At 36.8% G+C, this 24,112-nt stretch overlaps 1 protein-coding gene across 10 annotated transcripts in view; it reads right to left on the bottom strand.

Moving 5' to 3' along the window:
* RANBP17 (RAN binding protein 17) overlaps positions 1-24,112 on the bottom strand; it is a 432,110-nt gene that overhangs the window by 134,420 nt on the left and 273,578 nt on the right. For 5 of the 10 annotated variants that reach the window (XM_063665353.1, XM_054488234.2, XM_063665348.1 and 2 more), the window contains one exon: positions 6,474-6,533. The exons of the other annotated variants lie outside the window; for them this stretch is intronic. In XM_063665353.1, coding sequence (XP_063521423.1) covers positions 6,474-6,533 — 60 coding nt within the window. The remainder of the gene's footprint in view (positions 1-6,473; positions 6,534-24,112) is intronic. 10 annotated transcript variants of the gene reach the window in all.

The following is a 24,112-nucleotide window of genomic DNA, read 5'->3' as shown; positions in this document are numbered from 1 at the left end:
CCATTAAGCATATATTGGATTCTACAGACAAAATACATAGAATCGTAAATTACAACAGAAAAAGAAAAGTAGCTAGAGAGAACAGCTTGAATATTTAGTACCTGATTACAGCAATTGTCTTTAATTTTATTTTAGTGGCATCCTTGTCAAAAGCAATCCTTAAAATTAGCCCAGTTTTATAAAATCAACTAACAGTAGGGATCAGACACCCTACTGTGTGCCCTGCTTTGCCCACTTGCTCAGTTCCAGGGCCAGAGACTGTGTGCCCTTAACTCTGACTGGAATTTAAAAGGCACGTTTGTTTAACGAAGATGAAAATATGAATGAGTATGTTTAAACTAGCTTTACTACAACTCAAAGCACAAATTCTTTGATGGTATACAGGATCATTTATATAGATAAATGAAATTAATAATAAATTCCATGACATCCTGGTTTTGGAAAGGATGTGGCCATGGAATTATCTCAAATTACTTACTTCCTTCTTATTGTATTTACATCTTTACTGGTTAATTTTCTTGTTTTCGATAACATAACTACAGTGGACTTTTGTAAAATCAAATTTTACATTTTCAAGACATTATAAATGCCTTTTTTATGGAAAACTCAGACATAACATAATTTTTGTTTTAATCATTTTATTATTCATTTTAAAATGTGATTTCAGACATTTCAAACATTTTAACTTTCTAATTCAATGGGTCCTACAAGGAAGTTTACCTATCGTGTCCCTGGCATTCAAAAGAGGAGGAAGCTAGGCAGGCAGGTCTGTTGTGTTCTGCTGTCAAAACAGTTTCTCAAAGCATCAGATCTGACCCAATAATATACTAGAAAAACAGTCAACACTGACACATGGCAGTGCTTTAATCCACAATTATCCTTGTAACTTGCACCATTCCTTTTATCATCCATTAGCTTTGATTCCCATTATCCCATCTAGAACTGTGTCAACGCTTTTGTCCTTGGGGATTTCTCTCCACTACTAGGATCTGACAGTCAAGCTTGAGTACTAAACAGGATCATTACCTCTTAAATCCACTTATCTGATCTACTGAATAGTAAATTGAAAAGCTCATTAAGAGCAACAATCTGATTTGTTTTCACGTGTGACAGGGTCATTTAAAATCAATGTATGATTACAGCGTTTCTTTTAAAAGACTGTTTCTCATTTTTCAAGGTACCTTATCATTCAGATAACATGCAGAAAACATGAAAATGTCTCCAAACATTTGAAATTTAATTATCCCTTTTAAACATGGATAATTTGGGAGTGAGAAGTAATTTGTTCAGTTAGGAAATACCTACAAAATTGTTTATCATCAAGCACAGGTCAATGAAAGTCTTCTACAGAAAAATCTTCTAACACAGTATTTAGAGTTTTTAACACTTTCTACAACTTTTATTATTTCACCCGAAATAATTTTTATGACACCAAGAAGAAACGGTATTGCAGTATCTAATTTAAGGAAGTATATAGGAGTTACACAGGAACGCAAGACAAGGAAAAAAAAAAAACTCACTTTCAGTCCACAGATTCCTTGTCTCTTATTTCAGAATCTATTAAGATAATCTCATCACAATGAAAAATGAGTCAAAATCTAAGAAATAAGAGACTAAACCTATCTGTGTGGTCATCCTTCAGAGAAGGATGGCCAATACAATGACACTGAATATATGGTTATGCCTTTGGTTATGAGTTTTATATAGTCAGAGATGCACATTCTGTAACCAAGTTTTTGCCTGTCTGAGCCCTCCTCCCTTCTTTCCTTCTGCATTTCATAATATGGCTGCATAACAGACTGTAAGCTCCCTGAGGGCAGAAATGATGCTCTGTTTTTTTAAAATCTCATATGCCTACTACTCAATAACGTTTTCTTTAATGAATAAAAAGAATATATGGTTAAAATGTACATTTTGGTCAATCCCATTTCATATATGATTCTTTAACAAAAGGAAAACAACCCATAGAAGGCATGTATTCTTCCCCCTGTAAAATACCCCAAATCCTACTCATCTGGGATGAACATTGGTAAAATGTTGTCATTTTAAAAGGTGTGGTTTTAATGCTTAAATAATATTTCTGGAAGAAGCTCTCCCTGTAAATTCAGTAAGAAGAGTCTTAATTTGAAACCTTGCCAGCCTGTTACGGGCACTTCTCAAAACATATAATAGAATATGATATTTTTGTAGTATTAATTTCCACGTGAATATGTTTCCTCCACTATTTTCAGCATGCACTCCTGGAATGCAGGGGAAATGTCTATTTCTCTTTACATCTCCAGTGGTATATTGTCTTAGAACGCTGTCGTGATAAACTTAGCGAAGTAGAAAAAGCACAGACTTTGGTCCCAAAGATACCTGCATTTGAATTCTATATCTGCCACTAACTAGGTGTTTCTTAAGGTCTCTGAATCTTGGTTTCTTACCCATAAAACAGTAATAATAATAATACCTACTTTAGGCTGGGCGCGGTGGCTCATGCTTATAATCCCAGCACTTTGGGAGGCTGAGGTGAGAGGACTGCCTGAGCTCAGGAGTTCGAGACCAGCCTGGGCAACACGGTGAAACCCCAAACTAAAATACAAAAAATTAGCCGAGCATGGTGGCGTGTACCTGTAATCCCAGCTACTTGGGAGGCTGAGACAGGAGAATTGTTTGAACCTAGAAGGCGGAGGTTGCAGTGAGCCAAGATTGCGCCATTGCACTCCAGCCTGGGTGACAGAGCAAGACTCCATCTCAAAAAAAAAAAAAAAAACACAAAAAAACCTACTTTATGGGCATTTGATTAGATTAAATGATGATCCCAAACTCAGAGCTTGACATTTAGTAGTTACTCAACAAATGCTGTTTCCCTGTACAACCTTTCATTGACCCTTCTGCATAGTAGGTGCTAAAGTGGTCAGGTAACACCTTTTGAAGAGAAGGCTCTTCACATGAAAAATAACAGAAAAATCAGAAGGTGCTTTGAAGATTTTCACACAGCATAAAGACGGTTAAAACAAATAAACAAAATCTTATAATCTGTATCCATAACTCTTAAATCTTTACAAATACTTTAAATTAACACCTTCTAGTAACACTCAGAAATTGCATTTGTTAAAGGCATAGAGGAACTGCCTCAAAATTTCATGATACAAAATCAAATTCTTTCTACTTCTCAATGGCTATTGTCTTAGAAGCTAGAAAAATTACCCATTTTAACCAGTTACCCATCTCTCTTGCTCCTGAAATATGCAAAGTGATTAGAAATGTAAGGAATTATCATTATTACAGATCTGAGAAGGCATGCTCTTAGAAAACTGTTTTAATATATTTGTTTTCTTAGCCATATTTATTTTACTGCAAAGGTTCTTATAAATTTAAGAAAAGAGCATTTGGATAGTACATAATGCTTCAATGAGCCAATACATTCTCCAAATTCTCAACTCGTCAAATGACAAATATTGCCTGTAGAATTTGCAAGTAGCTTAAAAGATCTTACATATGGTTTTAAGAAGGGAACTAGGTAAGAAAAACAGATGAGAGCATAAACTACAAATAGCAACATAATTTTGAGTTGTAAATTTACTAAAGAATAAAAAAAGCATGTGCCATAATAATTTTTAAAATTTCTTTTTCCAATCCTAATCCTTAGTCTTGGGTATCTGGAGCACTGTCTCTAACATTCTGGTTATAACTCTGAGGAAACCAATTATGTCAATCTTTAAATTTGAAGTAGATTACAGAAGTGGGAAACCCAGAATATTAGTTCCTAAAGATTGTATGGATATATAATGACAGTCACAGAAATTCAATAACAGCCCTCTATGAAATGTACTCAAAAGCACCACATGAAACAAATTAAAAAGAACAACGAATTCTCTCATTCTGTGCAAATAAGAAAATAAGAGAAAACACTGGTTCTATAGGTTTTCAAAAGAGTTTTTATAATGAATTAAGATTTTGGATAATGAATCTTCAGAAAATTATAGTAACTTAATACCCTTAGGCCTTCTGTAAATGTTTAAGATGCTATAACTTCTCAAAGAGCTTTAGTACATTGTTTAAGCAGGCTCAATGCAGAAAATTAGTGCAGTAGAAGTCAACAACAAAGTATTTTGCCATTGGATGACAAACCTTCTCCGAACCAATTTATTCTCAAAAACATATCAGGTAATACAAAAGTGATACCACAAAAGATCCCCCAAATATTACTGTGAATTTTCAAGTACTGTTTCAATCTATTGGAATGACTTATTAATGAAGGTTTTTAACTGGTTGTAAATTGGTAAAACAAAATCTGTCACTGGAAAGGATCCAACATAATGAAAGCATTAATGTTCCTTAGGAAGAGAATTTAGGAACACAGTATGAAATCACTTACTATGAATAAGAAATCAATTTTCATATTTTTATTTTAGGCTTCAAGTGCCTTTGAGGTCAATTCAGTGCTTTCTATAAGAAAGACCTCATCAATGTGAAAAGCATTAGTAGAGGAGGGAGGAGGAGAGGTGTAAGAAAGAATAGAGCATTTAATGACTTGGATCTAAACCATTTGGAACTAAAGGTACTTGGCTCTTTCATTAACATTTGAAGCAGGATAAAATATGATAATCACAATTAACTTATCACCATAACAAGAGAATTAATGGTACAAACATCATTGCTGTATATTAAATACACAAACTTAGTGACACTGAATAGATCCATATTAATCCTGGGTGACTAATTTTTCCATATCGTTTCAAATAACATCACTAAATACAAGCCTGAAATTAGACAGAAAAATCTTTTGCCAGAATTTAATTTTAAAACCATAATTTATGTTGGAAATCAAGTGGTAAAAGGTGAATAATCCTGCTTGCCTCATTCAGTTGAATAAGGAACGGCATCTGATAAAGAAAAACTGGTTATGGAAGTATAAAATACATCTGAATGTTAAACATTTATTTCAATTAGAATATCTGAACCCACCATCTGTGGTGGCCATCTTGCTAAGGGCACATGTACCTAACAAATCTCTTAAGAGGCATTCCCAGTCTGCTTGAATAAGCTATTGTATAAGAAAACTTGGAGTGACCACTTTGGCCTCACATTTCCTTCGCTCCACATCCTGTGGCACAAAGCATGAACTCAGCAGGCTGGGGTGCAGGGCTGCCTGCTGCCTTGTGATAATCCCCTCTCCCAGTAGGGGCCTCCACTGATGCATGGCTAAGAACATGCTTCCTCTTTTGCTTGCACCCCAGTGGGGTTTCCATTTCTAACTTGGGCCCAAATCCAGACTGCTAAGGAAGGTGGAAAAGTCGGAAAGCTCCAGATGCTGTCAGAGATATTTCTGAGTCAGTTTCTAAACAATAATTTATTAGAAAGAGTACAGGTATAATGTGAAAACCAGCAAGGCTGGTAATTTTGGAGAGATTCTTTTCCTCCCACCCCCAAGCAGATCTAGGGTCTAACTACCACCTGTTCAACAGAAGCTGGCGGTTTGCCTTACTTTCCTTCAGGGAGCCACTGACTAAGGATCTCCACCAGCATGAACCTAATGCCTCCCGACAGGCCGTCCCTAGCCAAGAGGGACCTGGGTTGAGTGCACCAGTTACTGGTCACAGGATATGCAGTCCACAGAAAGACTCCTGTGGTGCAACCAGCTGAAAGCCAACCAGAGAAAATGGAGAGTGTACATTTGTCCTGACACAGCTTTGCTCCTGCCGGCTGCCAACTCACTCCATGTCTGGGGCCAAGCTTCTGTTAAACTAGTCTTCTATGGATAAAGCCATGGTAAAGCCCTGGGTAAATATATTATCTCCCCAAGCCCATTCAAAAAGAAGCTAACTATGGCTATGGCACCAGATGCTTGGGAAGAAGGCTTAATTTTAGTAGAGGATTTTGAGACCATGGTTTGAAAGAGCATTTCAGACAGTTAAAGGAATATTTATAATTCTTTGCAATAGCAAGTTTATAAGATGACATGATTAAATTTTAGAGCAAAGAAGCTGATGCTGGATGAAGTTGGTGAGAGGGTGATAGTAGAGGTGGGGAACTGGGAAGTAAAATATTTTGTTTAATCCCCCGTACCTCCTAAAGGTGTCAGCCAGAAACACATTCTGACACAAGGGATACATGTGCTCTAGACCCTGTTCAATAACAGATGCTATTCGATGTAGCCAAATAAAACTTTCTTAAGTATTAATAACTGATTATAATTGGTTACTCAGCAATGTTAGCATCAAGAAATCTAGGGTGCTTTTGTACTATGCAACCACATTAAATATAGGCTTTGCAGCCAATACTGCTTATTAGTGGACTACTAAACCTTTGGCTATAAAATATGAACATTGTAGAATTAAATAGTGCATAAAAAGGGAATGAAGACAATGCATGCCTACACTTAATCATTGTATGCATATGCCTGTTTTACTAATTAGAATCTGAGGCTGTAGTGAGACAAGCATAAAGATTGCTGGTCCACCATCATAACCAGCAACCCAACTCACCTTAACTATTTTCCAAGCCTTCTCTGGAACTCTGGGTACATCACTCCTCAGGCGTACAACCTAAAAAGCACAAAGTTTAGGGACCTGCCACCTGGCACCAGAAATAAGAGCAAAAGGCCTCCCCAATCTCAAATAAAAGGAGAAAGTGGCTGACAATCTTTGTGGTTGTTACTTATAATATTCTTGGGACTTTGATTTTATTCTGGAGCCCATGAGCGGAGACATGGTGAAGTCCTGTTCAAATTCTGGATGCGGTTATATGAATGACAATGGGTTTGCTTCAATGAGATAATTCCAGAAACCAGATACTAAAAGCTAGCCCTAAAAAAGAATAAATCATAAATAATATTTGACAGAATGATTTTTAAGAATCTCAGCCGGGCGCGGTGGCTCACGCCTGTAATCTCAGCACTGTAGGAGGCTGAGACGGGTGGATCACCTGAGTTCCAGACCAGCCTGGCCAACAAGGTGAAACCCTGCTTCTACTTCTACTAAAAATACAAAAAATTAGCGGGGCGTGGTGGCACATGCCTGTAATCCCAGCAACTTGGGAGGCTGAGGCAGGAGAATCGCTTGAACCCAGGAGGCAGAGGTTGCAGTCAGCTGAGATTGCTCCATTGCATTCTAGCCTCGGCGACAAGAGTGAGCCTCCATCTCAAAAAAAAAAAAAGAATCTCTTAGTACTGTTTCCCATGAAGCACTTTCATTATAGAAGTGTGGCAACTGAGGCTAATGACTTAAGCAGGCAAAGTAACCTTCTGATGGGCAAAAGTACATCTTTTAACTAGGGTTACAAAGAATAATGTCACAAAATAGGAGGTAATCTAGTGAAGTGGTCTCTGAAGCCCAAGACTAGTGAGATTCTGCCACTTACTAAGTAATGTTGAGCAAGTTGCTTACCCTTTAAACCTTAGTTTCCTCAAATATAAAAAGGATGAGAGTAGTACCTAATCTGTGGAATTTTTGAGAAGATTAAAATGGGTAATTTATGTGAAGGACCTCTAATAGTCCTGGTATACAGTAAAATTTTCATAAGTGTTACCTATTATTTTTATTGGAATGTCTCTTTTCTTTGTGCTTTATCTGGACTAGATACTAGAAAATAGATATATGTTCTAAGTGGGTATGTGAGTAGCTTTAGTAGTAGTTAGAGGGGAGAGGGTCTTAATGAAAGGTAACATAACTTCTAATATTAAATAATGGGTCTAGTCTTTGAGTCTTGCAAAGAAATAAAGTAGTAAGAAAAGTGATAGAAAAAAAGTCAGGAGAAAAACAGAATGGTCTGTGATATTTGGTGTTATTTTATCTCAAGAACTTATCTACATCACCTATATTGCCAGATTCAAATCTTTCATCCTCATTTTTTGAGTCAATACAAGTTCCTGCTTCCTATCTCCAAAGTAAGTTTTCAGCTCACTGAGTAAGTAGATGATCACTGTGTCCAATAAGTTATCAAAGTTTTCCCATTCAGATCAATAGGTCCATCCAATTGTCCAAATTTGCTTTTCTTTTTTCTTTTTTTCTTTTTTTTTTTTTTGAGATGGAGTCTCACTCTGTTGCCCAGGCTGGAGTGGCATGATCCTGGCTCACCGCAAGCTCTGCCTCCCGGGTTCACACCATTCTCCCGCCTCAGCCTCCCGAGTAGCTGGGACCACAGGCGACTGCCACCACGCCCGGCTAAGTTTTTGTATTTTTTTTAGTAGAGACGAGGATTCACTGTGTTAGCCAGGATGGTCTTGATCTCCTGACCTCGTGATCTGCCTGCCTCAGCCTCCCAAAGTGCTGGGATTACAGGCGTTAGCCACCGTGCCCAGCCCAAATTTTCTTTACTAAATTAATGTACACAGACATGGGGTTCCAGAACACCATCATTAGTTTTAAATTATTAAAAGAGTTTTTAGGTGATGGGCTCCCAAGGGGCATTCTCTCACAGCAGGAACAGAAAGGGGCTACCTTTCAGAAATAAATACAATATTACTGATCTCTGACACTAGACTATTGGTTCTAGGTTGCTTCTCCTATTGTAGGATATAAAATATCAAGGATCTAGCTTAGTTCTTTTGTGACTGATGGCTAGCCAGGACTAGACAACCAATCTTCAGTTAAAGAAATGAGTCTTTTCCTTGGGAAATAAAACAGCTAGTATGGAGATGAAACTTATGATATTGGCATTATCCGTCATCACACTCTGAAACTGATCATTCCTGGACTCATGCCTAAATACATACATAGCCAATGTGATACAGTGAAAAGCAAACTGGGTTCAGAGTAAGATGATGTGGTTGAAACCAAGGGTCTGCCACTAAACAAGCTTTTAATTCTGAAATTGTTTCATATTTCTGCAAAATGATATTCATATATATTAAACAGAACATTGCTGAGAAGACTAAATGAGAAAATGTAATGAATAATTCAGCAAAGCGGTTAAATGCAAAGTAGAAACTCATTGCAGGTTAGATTAAGGTTGAAGATAAACTGTATTCTCAAATGATGTTTCCTAGATATTTCTCATTCTACATTACCTGAAAATACAGGATTCATAACTTACAACATGGATAATGTTTTAACCCCCAACACCTTAATCTTTAGGAAGGTTAGAGAGTATCATGTGTTAGGCAGCCGCACCTGCTGGAAAGTGTGGTATGACAGCCCACAGCTCATGAATGCAAATGACCAGATAAAAAGGGCAGGTGAGAACTGGCACCAACAAGCATGAAAACATTTCTAATGAGTCAGAAAAGTGGGCCAAGAGGGAGCATGGAAGGAAGTGACCATGAAAACTGAGAGACAGAAATGGACAATAAATGGTCAAAAGGCTTAAGAAAAAAAAAAGGTTACAACAAAACTTGAGAATTGCAATTCTCAGCAAATGGAAAGCCACCAGTACTAAGGTGTTCAGCACATTTCAAAATTTTCTATTATGTTATAATTTTTCTTGTTAAAAGTTTCCAACTAAACTTATTGGGCATAGGAGATTTTCCATGGAAATGCATTTCCAATTTTGTAATGGGTGTCAACCAGAAAATGCAATTCACATAGGAGAAACTTGTTTCAAAGCCAACTTGCTTAAACACATCTATTCAGTAAAGCAAGGGATACTGGCGCTGGGGAGCCACGCAAGGCCTAGGGGAAAACAAAATTCCAATAAGTATGCCAAATGTGCTTTTATATTTCAAGACTCCTTCAAAAGAAACATTATGGGGAGATAAAAATTAGGAAAACACTGAACTTAAGTAATTTAAAATGTTGAAAAAATATTTTGCATTTATGTTTTATAACCAAGTGCTTTTCTCACATTTGTCCCAAGGCAGCAGATAAAGCGCTATATTCACCATTGCTAACACTAGCAATTGGAACATGCTCTTTGGCAAGGCAGAAATAAGATAATTGTTCAACATAGGCTGGCTTTTCAGAAATACTGGAAGCATTGCCTGTAATTATAGACATCTGTCACTGCTAGCCACTCAGTACTAACCCTGACATCAATATACAACCATAGCACTAAACTGCCTGCAGGCATAGCAATGGAGACCAGATACGCTAGGCAGGCAATCATCTGCTTCATCCAAACTATCTGTCAAAGGTTCCCAACCACAAATAGCTCTTACATTTTGTATCCTTAGGATAATATGTTGATTTATTTTAGATTCTCTAATATTTACAGTCTAGACCATCTACTAAAATAAAGATACAAAACTTATGGCTAATGGATGCAGTTACTGTTCACAGTCATCATAAAAGGTCATAGCTCAACCCTCAAATGTTAAAAATTGATGGCAGCTTTAACCATGTGCTATCATACAGATGTTTCCTTTTGTAGAGGCAATTATTTTCTAAGGCAATTCAAAATGGTAAATACAATCTTTCATCAGCAAATACGTTGCCACATTGTTTTAGTAGAAATGCTCATATTTTGAAGCCCGTTTTAAGAAGTAAAGACAAGTTTCAATGTTCATCACTGAAGAGTCCAGATCATCAGTTTGGGTTTAGCTTTATACACAGCACCTTATTTGGCAATCCCTATATAAATGATGTAATATCAAAAACTAGGAAATGGTACTGAAGAATAAAATACTTAGTTAATGAATGAGTCAACTGACATAATGTTGCCGGGTATAAAACCTACTGAAATATACATGCACATGTACCTTCATATTTTTATAAGACACACTGTAGCTTTAAACATCACCCTCTGTTTTCTTTTAAACAGCCAGAGAAGCAAGCTGAAAATTATTAGAAATTTAGACTTATTAGGAATAAACATTCACAATTATCATAATGTGTTACTAAAAACCCAGATATTTCTTGGTCTGATCACAACAGCCAATGCTGAAGAAAAACTATTAATTACTGACAGACAGTTAGCTTACAAGTGAGCTGCATTTTAAAAACCTCCTTTAAAATACAATTGCTAAATGCCTTACAGTGCTGTAACGTGAGACAGGTTCAAATCTTATTATTTCACTGAAATTAAAACCTAAGTTTTAATACTGTTCAAGTCGAACAATGATTCCACACTTTATTGCTTTTGAAATCCCTTGATGATCATAGGGAAAAATGCCCCGGAGAAAAAAAGACTGTTTTCGATAAACAGAAAATACAGTTTGCACTCTTAGCCTCTTTGTCATCACAAAAAAAGGATTTAATGCCAATTCTTTAAAAAAAGACTTTTTTCCCCACAAAATGTGCACCTTGTGTGCCATTTGTAAAATCAGTTCACTTTCTTTTATTTATTACTGCAGCGCGGCAAGGCAATAAAGAAGCTACCGATAGCTAATAAATTACATGCCTTTTAAAACAATTCTCTTGCTACAAAAACATGTAACTACAAAGGTTTACATTTACATGGTACATCATATGAAATGTCTATATTTGTGTCCTATTAACCATTTTGGCAAATTGTGGACTTTTACCAAATAGCTAATAGGAAAAAAAATACAGTGATCCACACATGTTCACGACATGAAAGCCGTTCTAGAAAACTACTCATGTATTTGCACTTTATAAAAATACTCCAAAATTTATTTTAAAAACATTTAAATAAATTATTTCACACATCAAAATGGTACTCAAGGATCTTCTAATCAGGATTACACTTTACTCAATTACTGAGAACTAAGAAAGTACCTTTTTCTTCTAATTTATGTTCCTAGTATCACATAGTCTTTTAAAAATCATAATTTTAGCAGTTACTTAAAATAAATTATATAGAAGGTAAGATCGCTGGAATGTAACCCAGAATGTACCAATTCTGATTCTTAATGAATGTAATATAGTACTTGTAGAAAGATATAGAAACTAGGTAATTTCAGAAACATTAAGGAACATCTGCTCATAATCCTTCTTTTAAAAGAATATTATCTTCACATATCCATAAGAATTGCTTTTAAAATCTTAATGAAAGTAAGCTATTTTGTGTCTCTGGTTTGTCTATGTACAAATGAATTCTGAAATAACTATACTCCAATTTACAGGATTAAGTTGTTAAATTAATCAGGGCATTTTCTTAATGCTTTCATACTCCAATCTTATGATGAGAATATATTTATGAGGTAGTGTATTGCCTTTTATTATTAATTTCCTCCATTTCCTGTAATAGCTATCATAGCTGTGGCTCTTTTGTGCGTGATTCATACTTACAAAATTTCAACTTTGTTAATTATGCATGATGAACAATGCGTCAATGTTCAAAGCACAAACAACTTTGTTTCATTTCATCTTTACTTCAAGATGACAATCCACTATATAAATGAATGAAAATTTTATATTCTGTAGCACTCAATTTCTCCATTCAAATCTACTTTTTCTCCTTTCTTTTAAAATCAGTTTGATTAGGAATTTGTGGGAGTTATCTTTCTTGAAGGGTTCACTAAAATAAGTTTATTTCATTTTCACAGATTATGGAATTGGGGAATTATTATCATCATAAATCATAATTGTATAACATATATTAATGTATGTGGAGAACTCTGCTATATTTCATAACTTATTTTTGCTTCTTTTTTAATAGTAAATGATCATTTGCTGAAATCATCATTGCCTTTTCCCACACTGTAGTTGATATTAAATGATATTATTCTCAAATAGTGATCAAGAAAAATAACTGACAAAATATCCACTTTCTCTATGGCTACTTTCTGTACCTCCTACATCTCATTCATAAAATTTTATTTTAAATCTTTAATTACTTGGATTATCCTCTTTTTGGCTGAGGGAAGGCTAATTATATTCTCCCTCTTGCATCGCTAAGAATGTACAATCAAAATAGGCACAGCTAGGTATCATTAATGCCATATATATATACATACATATGTGTGTGTGTGTGTGTGTGTGTACACACACACACACATATATATATATATATATATTTTTTTTTTTTTTTTTCTAGATGGAGTCTCGCTCTGTCACCCAGGCTGGAGTGCAGTGGCGCGATTTCAGCTCACTGCAACCTCTGCCTCCCGGGTTCAAGCCATTCTCCTGCCTCAGCCTCCTGAGCAGCTGGGATTACAGGTGCCCCGCCACCATGCCCGGCTAATTTTTTGTATTTTTAGTAGAGACAGGGTTTCATTCTGTTGGCCAGGCTGGTCTCAAAACTCCTGACCTCAGGTGATCCACGTGCTTCGGCCTCCCAAAGTGTAGGGATTACAGGCGTGAGCCACTGCACCCAGCCTAATACAATACTTTAGATGGCAAAATCAAATAGTGGTTAGATTTCTTGAGGTTATACAGTCGAATGGTTTCCCCAACTTCCTGTCTTCACTGTTGGACAATGCTGTTTCTTAGCTGCTAGGGAAAAATATGTATTCACTGACATTTGTTCTAGTAAATCCAAAGTAAACACTATATTAAATGCTATTTCATTCAATACACATAAAATAATCTTGGCTGGGCATGGTAGCTCACATCTGTTGTAATCCCAGCATTTTGGGAGGCCAAGGTGGGCAGATCATTTGAGGTCAGGAGTTCAAGATCAGCTTGGCCAATATGGGGAAACCCCGTCTCTACTAAAAATACAAAAAAATTAGCTGGGTGTGGTGGCGCATGCCTGTAATCTCAGCTACTCAGGAGGCTGAGGCAGGAGAATGGTGTGAACTCAGGAGGCGGAGCTTGCAGTGAGCCGAGATCGTGCCACTGCACTCCAGCCTGGGTGACAAAGCGAGACTCCATCTCAGAAAAAAAAATCTTCACTTGCACATAAAATAATCTTCGCACCTATCAGAAAGTGGAAATGGCAGGTAGTTGTTGGTGCCAACTGAGAGGAGTAGGTCAAATTCATTTGTTTTACTAATTGTCTTCTTAGAAAAGATGGAATATTCACTTTGTCCTCAACCCCCTTAATTTGGTAAAAAAAAAAAAACAAAAAACAAAAAACAAAAAAAAAAAACTCAAGTGAACTGTTATTTAGATTTCTTGGTCTTGTTTGCAATTTTTTTTTTTTTTTGAGATGGAGTTTTGCTCTTGTTGCCCAGGCTGGAGTGCAGTGGCGTGATCTTGGCTCACAACCTCCGCCTCCTTGGTTCAAGAGATTCTCCTGCCTCAGCCTCCCGAGTAGCTGAGATTACAGGCATGTGCCACCATGCCTGGCTAATTTTGTATTTTTAGTAGAGACGGGGTTTCTCCATGTTGGTCAGGCTGGTCTTGAACTCCCGACCTCAGGTGATCCGCCTGAGGATTACAGGCATGAGCCACTGCGCTCAGCCTGTTTGCAATCTTGAATGGAAAAGTGGAAAACGTGAAGCTGAACACTTCTGTTCTCTTTTTGCACCAATATGCAACTCTTGGTCCTATCTTACTTCCCTGTGTTTGTTATATACAGAAGTGAATGACACTAAAAGAAACCCAAGCACCCCCTGGGTGTCAGTCTTCCCCTGTCTTCCCCAAGATTTCATCAGTTATCTTCCAATATGTTCCCAGTATTCTGCATATCAGTCATGGGCCTCATTATATTGAACAATGATTACCTATTAACTTTGTGTTCTCCACCAGTCTGTGATGGCAGGAGTATCTTTCCCTAGGCAATACTGTGTCCCACTGTTTAGCATATAATAAACAGATTTGTAATGATAAGTATTTGTATAATAAATGAAAGAAAAAAAAAGAGTGCCACTAATCTAGCCAAAAATAACATTCTTACAGACTCTGTATAAATCTTTTTCTAATGTACAATTCTTGAAAACTAAACACTGGCTGGTTCCAACCCACTGTTTCCTAATAAGATGCTGCTCTAATTAACAACACCTACTTCAGAAATATGACTAGGATCAGAATAAAATTTCTCTCCTTCTGTCACCATAAAGTCTGACCATCTCACTCTAATTGATATCCAATCAATCAATGAGAAAATAGGTGATAATCTAGCACTGTCCTAGTTGTATGACAGATACAAGATATGTATAGACACTGCCCCTTTCCTCAAGAATCTCAAACCTTGCTAAGAAAATAAGGACACAGAGCATAAAATGCTCTAGGAGCAAGATCAGGAATTACACTTCATCATTTAATGGATTTAGAGTTAGAAGGACCTAAGGTCAAATCTTGTGAATGCCACTTCCTACCTATGTACTCTTAGTTGAGTTACTCTACTATAGAAATGACGTTAATGACACCTTCGTCATAAGATTATTTTGAGACTTATAAGATACAATGCACGTAGAAGGTTTATCATCATAGTGACTGGCGTATAATAAACAATAAATGAGTGCGAGCATTGCCATTTTTAAGTTTTAACAGCATATATGATCCAGGTACTAAAAACTGTGTGTATGACTAAATAGAACTTTAAAGGATGGGGATTGTATGAGTGTGGGCAGAAGGAGGAAGAGAACAGTATGATTCAAGTTAAAAATGGGAGTCAGCCTGACAGAGGGGAGCTGTGGAAACTAAAAACTGGACAGTAGATGGAGCTAGATTATGGAGAACCTTAAAAGCCAGAGTACTGGCTTGATGTCATGAGCAACAGGGAGATTTCTAAGTGGGAAGAACCCTAGGACAAGAGTGACGTTTAAGATTTGTCTGACTACATTGTGCATGATAGTTCAGAATCAGAGGGGTAAAGCTTGTATCTTTCTGGGGCCTTTTTTTTTTTTTTTTTTTTTTTTTTTGAGATAGAGTCTCATTCTGTCGCCCAGGCTGGAGTGCAATAGCGATCTCAGCTCACTGCAACCTCCGCCTCCCGGGTTCAAGCGATTCTTTACCTCAGCCTCTCGAGTAGCTGGGATTGCAGGCACGTGCCACCATGCCTGGCTAATTTTGTACTTTTTTTTTTAGTAGAGACAAGGTTTCACCATGTTGGCCAGGCTGGTCTCGAACTCCTGACCTCAAGTGATCCTCCTGCCTCGGCCTCCCAAAGTGCTGGGATTACAGGCATGAGTGAGCTACCGCGCCCAGCTTCTGGGGCCCTTTATTGCCTCTGTTACCATGTGTTCTTTCTCCTTCATATTCTGAGTTTCATGGACATCTTACTCTGGTTTCTCACTTTTCTAATTATTTTCAGTTAGAAATTTCTATTCTTCACATTCTTGAATTGAGACTGCCCTCCGCCCTCATATACCCAGTTCCTTGGGGGAGTTCATCTGCTCCCAAGAGTTCAATTAAATATATACCAAAATGACCCTAAATCCACAGTTCTGAATGCAGAAAAACCAGCCCTCTCTGGTTTAGTTGTATTACTGAAGAAAGGTAGTTAGGTTTGGGAATTGAAAAGAAATGTCAAGGTGGCAAAACGGCAACAATTTTGGCTCTTTTTCCTTGGTTCGAGAAAGGCTAGGAACTTGAAGGAGGCGATTACCACTGCCTAGGTTAATTATATAAGAACACGATGCATCAGCTCAATGGCTCACCTAGTTCATAACTTTCTCTCATTAACGCTTCAATGAACTACCTTCCACCAATGACCATTAACCTCATAGGGTTAGAAATGTAGCCCAGATATTTATACCTTTTCATAATAACTTGTTGAAAATCTTTAATTCATGAACTTAAGACTATTTATATTTTTAGTTTGTGCCATTGCTTGGGACAAGTTCTGTAAATTTTATTATTGACCAGAGAAAGTGGAATTGCTTATTTTCCCTGAAATTAACATATATTTAAGGAGACTCTTGAATTTAAATATTTCAGAAATTTTCAAGTCCTGCCATTATCCTAACTAAAAAACCAAAAACCTGATCTTGCCTTTCAAGTGTTTAAATTCCTAGGCCAAAGAGGCCTGACTCTTTCATAATATTGATTTCTATGGTCTTTATGAGCTTTGCTCTAGAAAAGTGAAATATAAATATGGATTATATCTACTAACACTGTGCCTTTAAATTGTTTGAACTGAACCTCCACTTATAGCATCTTTAAGGTCTATTTTGTACAGATCACATTTCTGGGTAGTGACAAAGGTCAAAAAAATGTTAACATAGCCATTCTATTCTGACTATAATCTTGAAAGGTTACTAGAGGCCCCAGTAGACAGATATAAACTTTAAGGAAAAAGCAAATTCTCTGCTGTAATTTTTTACAGAGACCTCAACTAGTTCATTTTCTTTTTAAAGTAAAAGCATTTTTGAAAAACCTTGCAAAACGCAAAAGCAGCGGACCAAGTTCCAACAGTGTTCCTCAATGACAAAAGGAACAAAATGTCTGCAGACAATTAGAAAAGAGCTAGGAATTTAACAAACCAAATGAAGTGTGTTCACTTCTAACTAAACAAAATGCACCACTTCTGACTCCTTATGCAGAAACTTTGGATCACATAATCATCTCTTGGGTGTGACAGAATTTTTGAAAAGCAATGTAAAAACCAGAGTTCAAATCTCCAGTCACAAATGTGAGCATGAACAATTTCCTCAACTTCTTGAAGAATCATTTTTTTCATCTATAAAATGAGGACAATAATATCCACCTTGCAAGGCTGTAGAGAAGATTTCTGATAATGTGGACAAAATGCCTAGCATAGTATCTGGTGCAAAATAGGTATTTATAAATACTATATATTTTTATTGAGAATATCACTTGCCTATCATCTAGTAGGTAAGCTTATAAAAAATTAGTACCTTTCATCAAATTGTGTCATGCTTTTTTCTTTTCTTTCTTTTTTTAATGAGAGGGGACATATAAACTAATATTTACATTCAATCATTATGAATCTGTTATTAGTGTTATCACACTATGGCCAAGTACCTATTTAGACAAATTAAACTTTGATTTCTAAGAATAAGTAATTGGGAAGGGAGAAAAACATTTTAATCATATAACATTTAACACATTGCACCTAAATTAAAAAGTAATTATTCTCTGGAGGATTAAATGGGAATACCCTAAAAACACAAAGGTTTTAAAGAGTGGTATAGATTCCCAGCTTACTGTGAAAAATTCCCAACTACTTTCAAACATTTTAACAACTCCGAAATGGCTGACAGTAGGTAAACAGAATATAAAAGCAGATGGTTCGGACAATCTGAATACAAGAAAAGCAGGTGTTTAGCAAAACAGAAGCATTTGCCAGTTTGCCAATGCTGCTGGTTCCTGCTTCAACACTCTGCTTGCCTCCCCCTATCCCCACATCTGTTCACTAGTACTTACGTGACACATTAAATTGACACAGAGGATGAAGACTAACAACCTGCAAACCAAGAGTCTACAGAGGAGATCACTGTTATTTTAAAATAGGATTTCCTCTTCTTTGAGGTTTCTCTCACTATTTTAATCTTAGAAAGGTGGAAAAATGTGTCTTTCCTCACAAGTAAGACACGTTCCGTAGATTTAAGAGAATTATTTTCAAAAGAGCACAATAAAGAGATATTAAGGCCTGGCTTACAAAACACATTAATATAGATAGATGCAAACTAATTCAAAGCTTAAGCCATGTCTACAGAGTATACTCTATATTGCTCAAGTACAGTAAACAAAGAAAGTTACCATAAATTAGCTTCTAGACACTGAAAGAAAGCAATCATAGCGTGTCTTTACCAGATGTGGAACGAAACTACGCATTTCTCACAAAATCTTTCACTTTTGTTTTGCCTCTGAACAAACTAATCTAGGGACTTAAAGGAGATTATGATATAATTTAGAAGGAGGCTGATACAGTAAGTGAAATACGGTAAGTGAAAAGAATAAAATTAACAGTCATGTAGTAAGAGAACCCAAGATAGGAAACAGTTCTCCTGTTTAGATATTTTTATTTGTGTGATATGGGATTTTGGGGAGAAAATATATATAACTATGTGGACTTCAGTGGACACATGAAAAATGAGCACAGCCCAGAGCTCAGTAAAAAATGGAACAGTAAAAAAGATCCATGGTATCTCCAAAAGAGGTCAGGGATGCTAACAGTGGATGTTGGTAGATATCAAATGAGGAAAGGGGCCTTTTACAGTGGCCAGGGAAGTTGAGGTGATTTTATAGAATGGGTGAAGACAGTAGGTAAAGTTACATAGCTTGTACGTGGTAGCTACAGAACCTATGGTTAGGTTTACTTTACCAGCAATCAGCCTCTTAGTTGGCTATTCTAGTTTTTACCACATCACTTGTACTGAAGTTTCAGGGACAGGGATGATGACGATAATATGAACAGCTATTGTTTACTGAGTGCTCATTATGGGCAAGCACTATACTAAGCACTTTATATACTTTATCTCATTTAATCAACATGGTAAGTCTATGAAGCAGGTAGACGTTAATATCACAATTTTACCACTGAAGAAATCACATTAATATCACACCAATCACATTAACATCACAATTTACCACAAAAGAAATTGAGACCCAGAGAAGTTATGTGTCTATTGAGTCACATAATCTGTACGTGACAGGGCTGGGACTTAAATCCAAGTCAGAATAATGTCAAAGCCCATACTCTTAACCAATTACTTTATATATATGAACATGAAATGCTCTCTCTATCTATATCTATATCTATATCTATATCAATATAGATATATAGACAAGTATCTCAATACTAGAAGGACTAAACTATACACTATTTACAAGTATCTGATAGCATCAAATGTGGTTTCATATTCATTTATACTATCAAAAATTCATACTTTAAATGGGTTTTTCCATATAATATTGAGGTTCTACTAATTAAAGTCATTTAATATCTGAGATTAAAAATTTTATCTTTCTTTAGCTGTTTAGAAAAGATGATTATGGCCAGGTGTGGTGGCTCATGCCTGTAATCTCAGTACTTTGGGAGGCTGAAGTGGGTGGATCATGAAGTCAGGAGTTCAAGACTAGCCTGGCCAAAATGGTGAAACCCCATCTCTACTAAAAATATAAAAGTTAGCTGGGCATGGTGGCGGGTGCCTGTAATCCCAGCTACTCGGAAGGCTGAGGCAGGAGAATTGCTTGAACCTGGGAGGCGGAGGTTACAGTGAGTGGAGATCTCGCCACTGCCCTCCAGCCTGGGGGACAGAGCAAGACTGACACACACACACACACACACACACACACACACACACACACACACACACACACACACACACACACACACACACACACACACACACACACACACACACACACACACACACACACACACACACACACACACACACACACACACACACACACACACACACACACACACACACACACACACACACACACACACACACACACCAAGAAAAGATGATTACATAATAATTCTACTTTTTCTTCCATGTTTTTCTTAGACTTCAGCACAAAATAATAGCAAATGTTTATAAAAATGTATATGCCACTCATTGTGCTAACCCGGGGCTTCTCAACTTCAATACTACTGACATTGAAGGTCAGATAATTCTTTGTTGTGGGGCTGTCTTGTGCACTGCAAAATGCACCTGGACTCTATCACTAGATGACAGTGGCACCCCTCTCCCAAATTGTGACAACCAAAAATACCTTTAAATATCATCAAATGTCCTCTGGAAACTGCCGTCTGCACTAAGTAATTTACACATATTTACTAATTTAACGGTCACATATACCATAAGATGGTACTATTACTATTCTACTTTTATAAATGAGGAAACTGTGATAGTACGATTTGACGTAAGAGAATAAGTGGTAGAGTCAGAATTTAAATTTAAGCAATTCAACTCTAGCAACTGTACATTCACCTAGCACACTATACTTCTTCTCCAACAAAATAAAAAAGTAGACTTCTTAGCCCTAAAGGATTATGAAGGATATATGTATGTATTTTCTGGTTTAACTTGCTACTATTACCTGGGTAGAAGTTAAGGGAGATATAAAGACTGGGCTCACATAGCTCCAAGTTCCCTGCTCTGTACTGCTTATCTTAAGATGGCATAATATAGAAGTTGTTCTATTTTGGGGGGGTTAAGAACTTCTTTGTGAATATGATCAAAGATATTTACCCTCTCCCAGAAAAATATACAATACATTACATACCGTTTTTTTTTGGTCTTAGAGGATATTACCTGCAGAACCTGAGTTTAATTTCTGTCCCAACAATTACCAACTGTATGACTTTGAAAAAGTCACTTAACCATGTTGACCTCTAAGGTCCCCTCTGTGAAACGAAGAAAAGTGCATTTACCCTATATGATTGTTGTGAAGCTTAAAATGATTACATGTGTGAAACACCTAGCAGAATACTGGCACGTAGAAGTTACACAATAAACAGCATTCCTCCTCTTGATAATTACATTTTCTTGTTCTGCCCTTTCTACAAAGAAAGCCTTATCCACTTTTCAATATGCTCTGAGATTTTTGGGCACACTGCTTATCATCCATGTCTTCCTTCAACTCTTATATGCATAGAAGATAAATTATGTCTTTATCCTTATTTGTTAGCTTAGAGGATATTATTTGGTCACCTCATCCCAATGCCCAAGGCTTAAGGTAAAAAAGAAGGAAAAGAAGGCATTCCTCCTTGGCTGTGTTTCCTTACCAATGTTAGAAGTAGAATTTTATGGGATTGTTGCAAGGAATAGAAAAACTTTATGTAAAATGTTTGAGATTGCCTATTATAGGTGATTTTTTAAATTATACTTTAAGTTTTAGGGTACATGTGCACAATGTGCAGGTTGGTTACATACGTATACATGTGCCATGCTGGTGTGCTGCACCCATTAACTCGTCATTTAGCATTAGGTATATCTCCTAATGCTATCCCTCCCACCTCCCCCCACCCCACAACAGTCCCCAGAGTGTGATGGGAGAAAATTTTCACAACCTACTCATCTGACAAAGGGCTAATATCCAGAATCAACAATGAACTCAAACAAATTTACAAGAAAAAAAACAAACAACCCCATCAAAAAGTAGGCAAAGGATATGAACAGACACTTCTCAAAGGAAGACATTTATGCAGCCAAAAGACACATGAAAAAATGCTTATCATCACTGGCCATCAGAGAAATGCAAATCAAAATCACAATGAGATACCATCTCACACCAGTTAGAATGGCAATCATTAAAAAGTCAGGAAACAACAGGTGCTGGAGAGGATGTGGAGAAATAGGAACACTTTTACACTGTTGGTGGGACTGTAAACTAGTTCAACCATTGTGGAAGTCAGTGTGGCGATTCCTTAGGGATCTAGAACTAGAAATACCATTTGACTCAGCCATCCCATTACTGGGTATATACCCAAAGGACTATAAATCATGCTGCTATAAAGACACATGCACACGTATGTTTATTGTGGCACTATTCACAATAGCAAAGACTTGGAACCAACCCAAATGTCCAACAATGATAGACTGGATTAAGAAAATGTGGCACATATACACCATGGAATACTATGCAGCCATAAAAAAGGATGAGTTCATGTCCTTTGTAGGGACAAGGATGAAATTGGAAATCATCATTCTGAGTAAACTATCGCAAGGACAAAAACCAAACACCGCATGTTCTCACTCATAGATGGGAATTGAACAACGAGAACACAATGAGAACAAAGAGAACACAGGAAGGGGAACATTATAGGTGATTAACAAATGTTTTTTCTTCTTCCTGGGGCCTATTATACACAATATGGGGTTTCCTCTAAGATGTTATCCTTTGAGTATCTAAAAACCCACATTATTAATTAAAGTAATATGTTTTCCCTTACTTTTGGGGGGATTAGTTTTTAAAGAAGAGTTAATCCACTACACGACTTCATAGAAACACTATTTTTTGGGAATGAAATATGGATCCCATTATGCGGCTTCCAGGAGATGAGACATGACATATACTTTGGGCCTATTTCAATTAACAATTTCATTACTGTCATGAGCAACTTTTGGTGTGGGCCTTCTCGAAGCTGTGTAATTGGTTCTCGCTTGTTATGCAATCTTTCTCTATTGCGCTGATAAAAATATTTCATTATTTTTGCTAGTATCAAAACATTCAGAAATCTCCAAAAGAGCTGTTGAGAAAAATATGGAGGACCAGGGAGCAGAGGAACCTTGGAATGATGTAAGGGCAAGTCTACTCCTATGGCCTTTAGAATATGCATTGTTTCTAAGAATTTATACTAAAGAAAAGTTTCTGCTTCTCTTCTGTATTTCATTAAAAAAAAAAAAAGACAAATAAATCTTGCTTAGGAGAAAGTGTAATACAGATTTTATTTTAAAGCACAGGTGATCTAAGGTTTGGAGACAGAGAATGCTAAGATACTAGCTTACCCAGAATTCTGATTGAGTCTGGAGCATAATGTCAAGAAAAATGGCCCCCAAAGACCAACTGTTTGGGGCTTTTGATGAGAAAGAGAGCCTTAGGTTTCTTAGGAACCATTGCTAAGGTTACTTACTAAAGTAACGTAAGATAAGAAATCTGGCTTGACTTTTCTTTATATACAGAAGCCCTGGTATTTAATATCTAGCCTTCATAGTATATGCTAAAGCACTTTTTGATAAAACAATAGCTCTTTCAATTTAATATCATGCAAGCATCACACAAATAATTTAACACTGTATTTAGTCACAAAATAGCCAAGCGAAATATAAAATTCTCTCCCAACAGGCTGCTTCTCCATATATCTTTATGCCTGGAGCCAAAATCCATCACAAGCGAGAATACTCAAGAGAAATAGTAATATAAAAATCTTGTGTCCTTCCCATTCTCAGTTCCTCTGAACCAATGCAGAGCGGTCCATGGTCTATGACATCCAAAGAAGATCATGACAAAAGAAACTACAAATTATCCTGTCTCACAGTAAGTCATAATGTCATTTCAAGTGAAGCAAAACACAAAAAGGGATTTCACAGATAGTCAAACACTCAGTTTTAAAAGGTCCTCCAAAATCTGATCTATGCTGTTGTGGCAGGCAGAGACCATAAAGGACAAAACACCTTTAACAAAACAAGACATAATGAACACTTATTGCCATTGGGGAAGGCAATGGGGGCACCATTCACAGCCATCAATAAGTGAAAGAGGCAAGATGGCTGAAGGGCAACCTGCAGTTGGTATTTTTTTCCCTCTAGGACTAGGCCACTGCCACCAGAATAATTCTTTTTTTGAAATAAATAAATGATCAATCACATCTCTTACCTAGTTAAAAATATTCAATGGCACCCTATTTCTTTTTCTTTCTTTTTTTTTGAGATAGGGTCTTGCTCTGTCACCCAGGCCGTAGGGCAGCGGCATGATTTTGGTTCACTGTAACCTCCACCTCCCGGGCTCAAGCGATCCTCTTACCTCACCTCAGCCTC

Source organism: Pongo pygmaeus, chromosome 4 (assembly GCF_028885625.2).
Source record: "Pongo pygmaeus isolate AG05252 chromosome 4, NHGRI_mPonPyg2-v2.0_pri, whole genome shotgun sequence".
NCBI lineage: Eukaryota > Metazoa > Chordata > Mammalia > Primates > Hominidae > Pongo > Pongo pygmaeus.
Note: the sequence above shows the minus strand (reverse complement) of the source record. Positions and strands in the feature narration are given on the sequence as shown.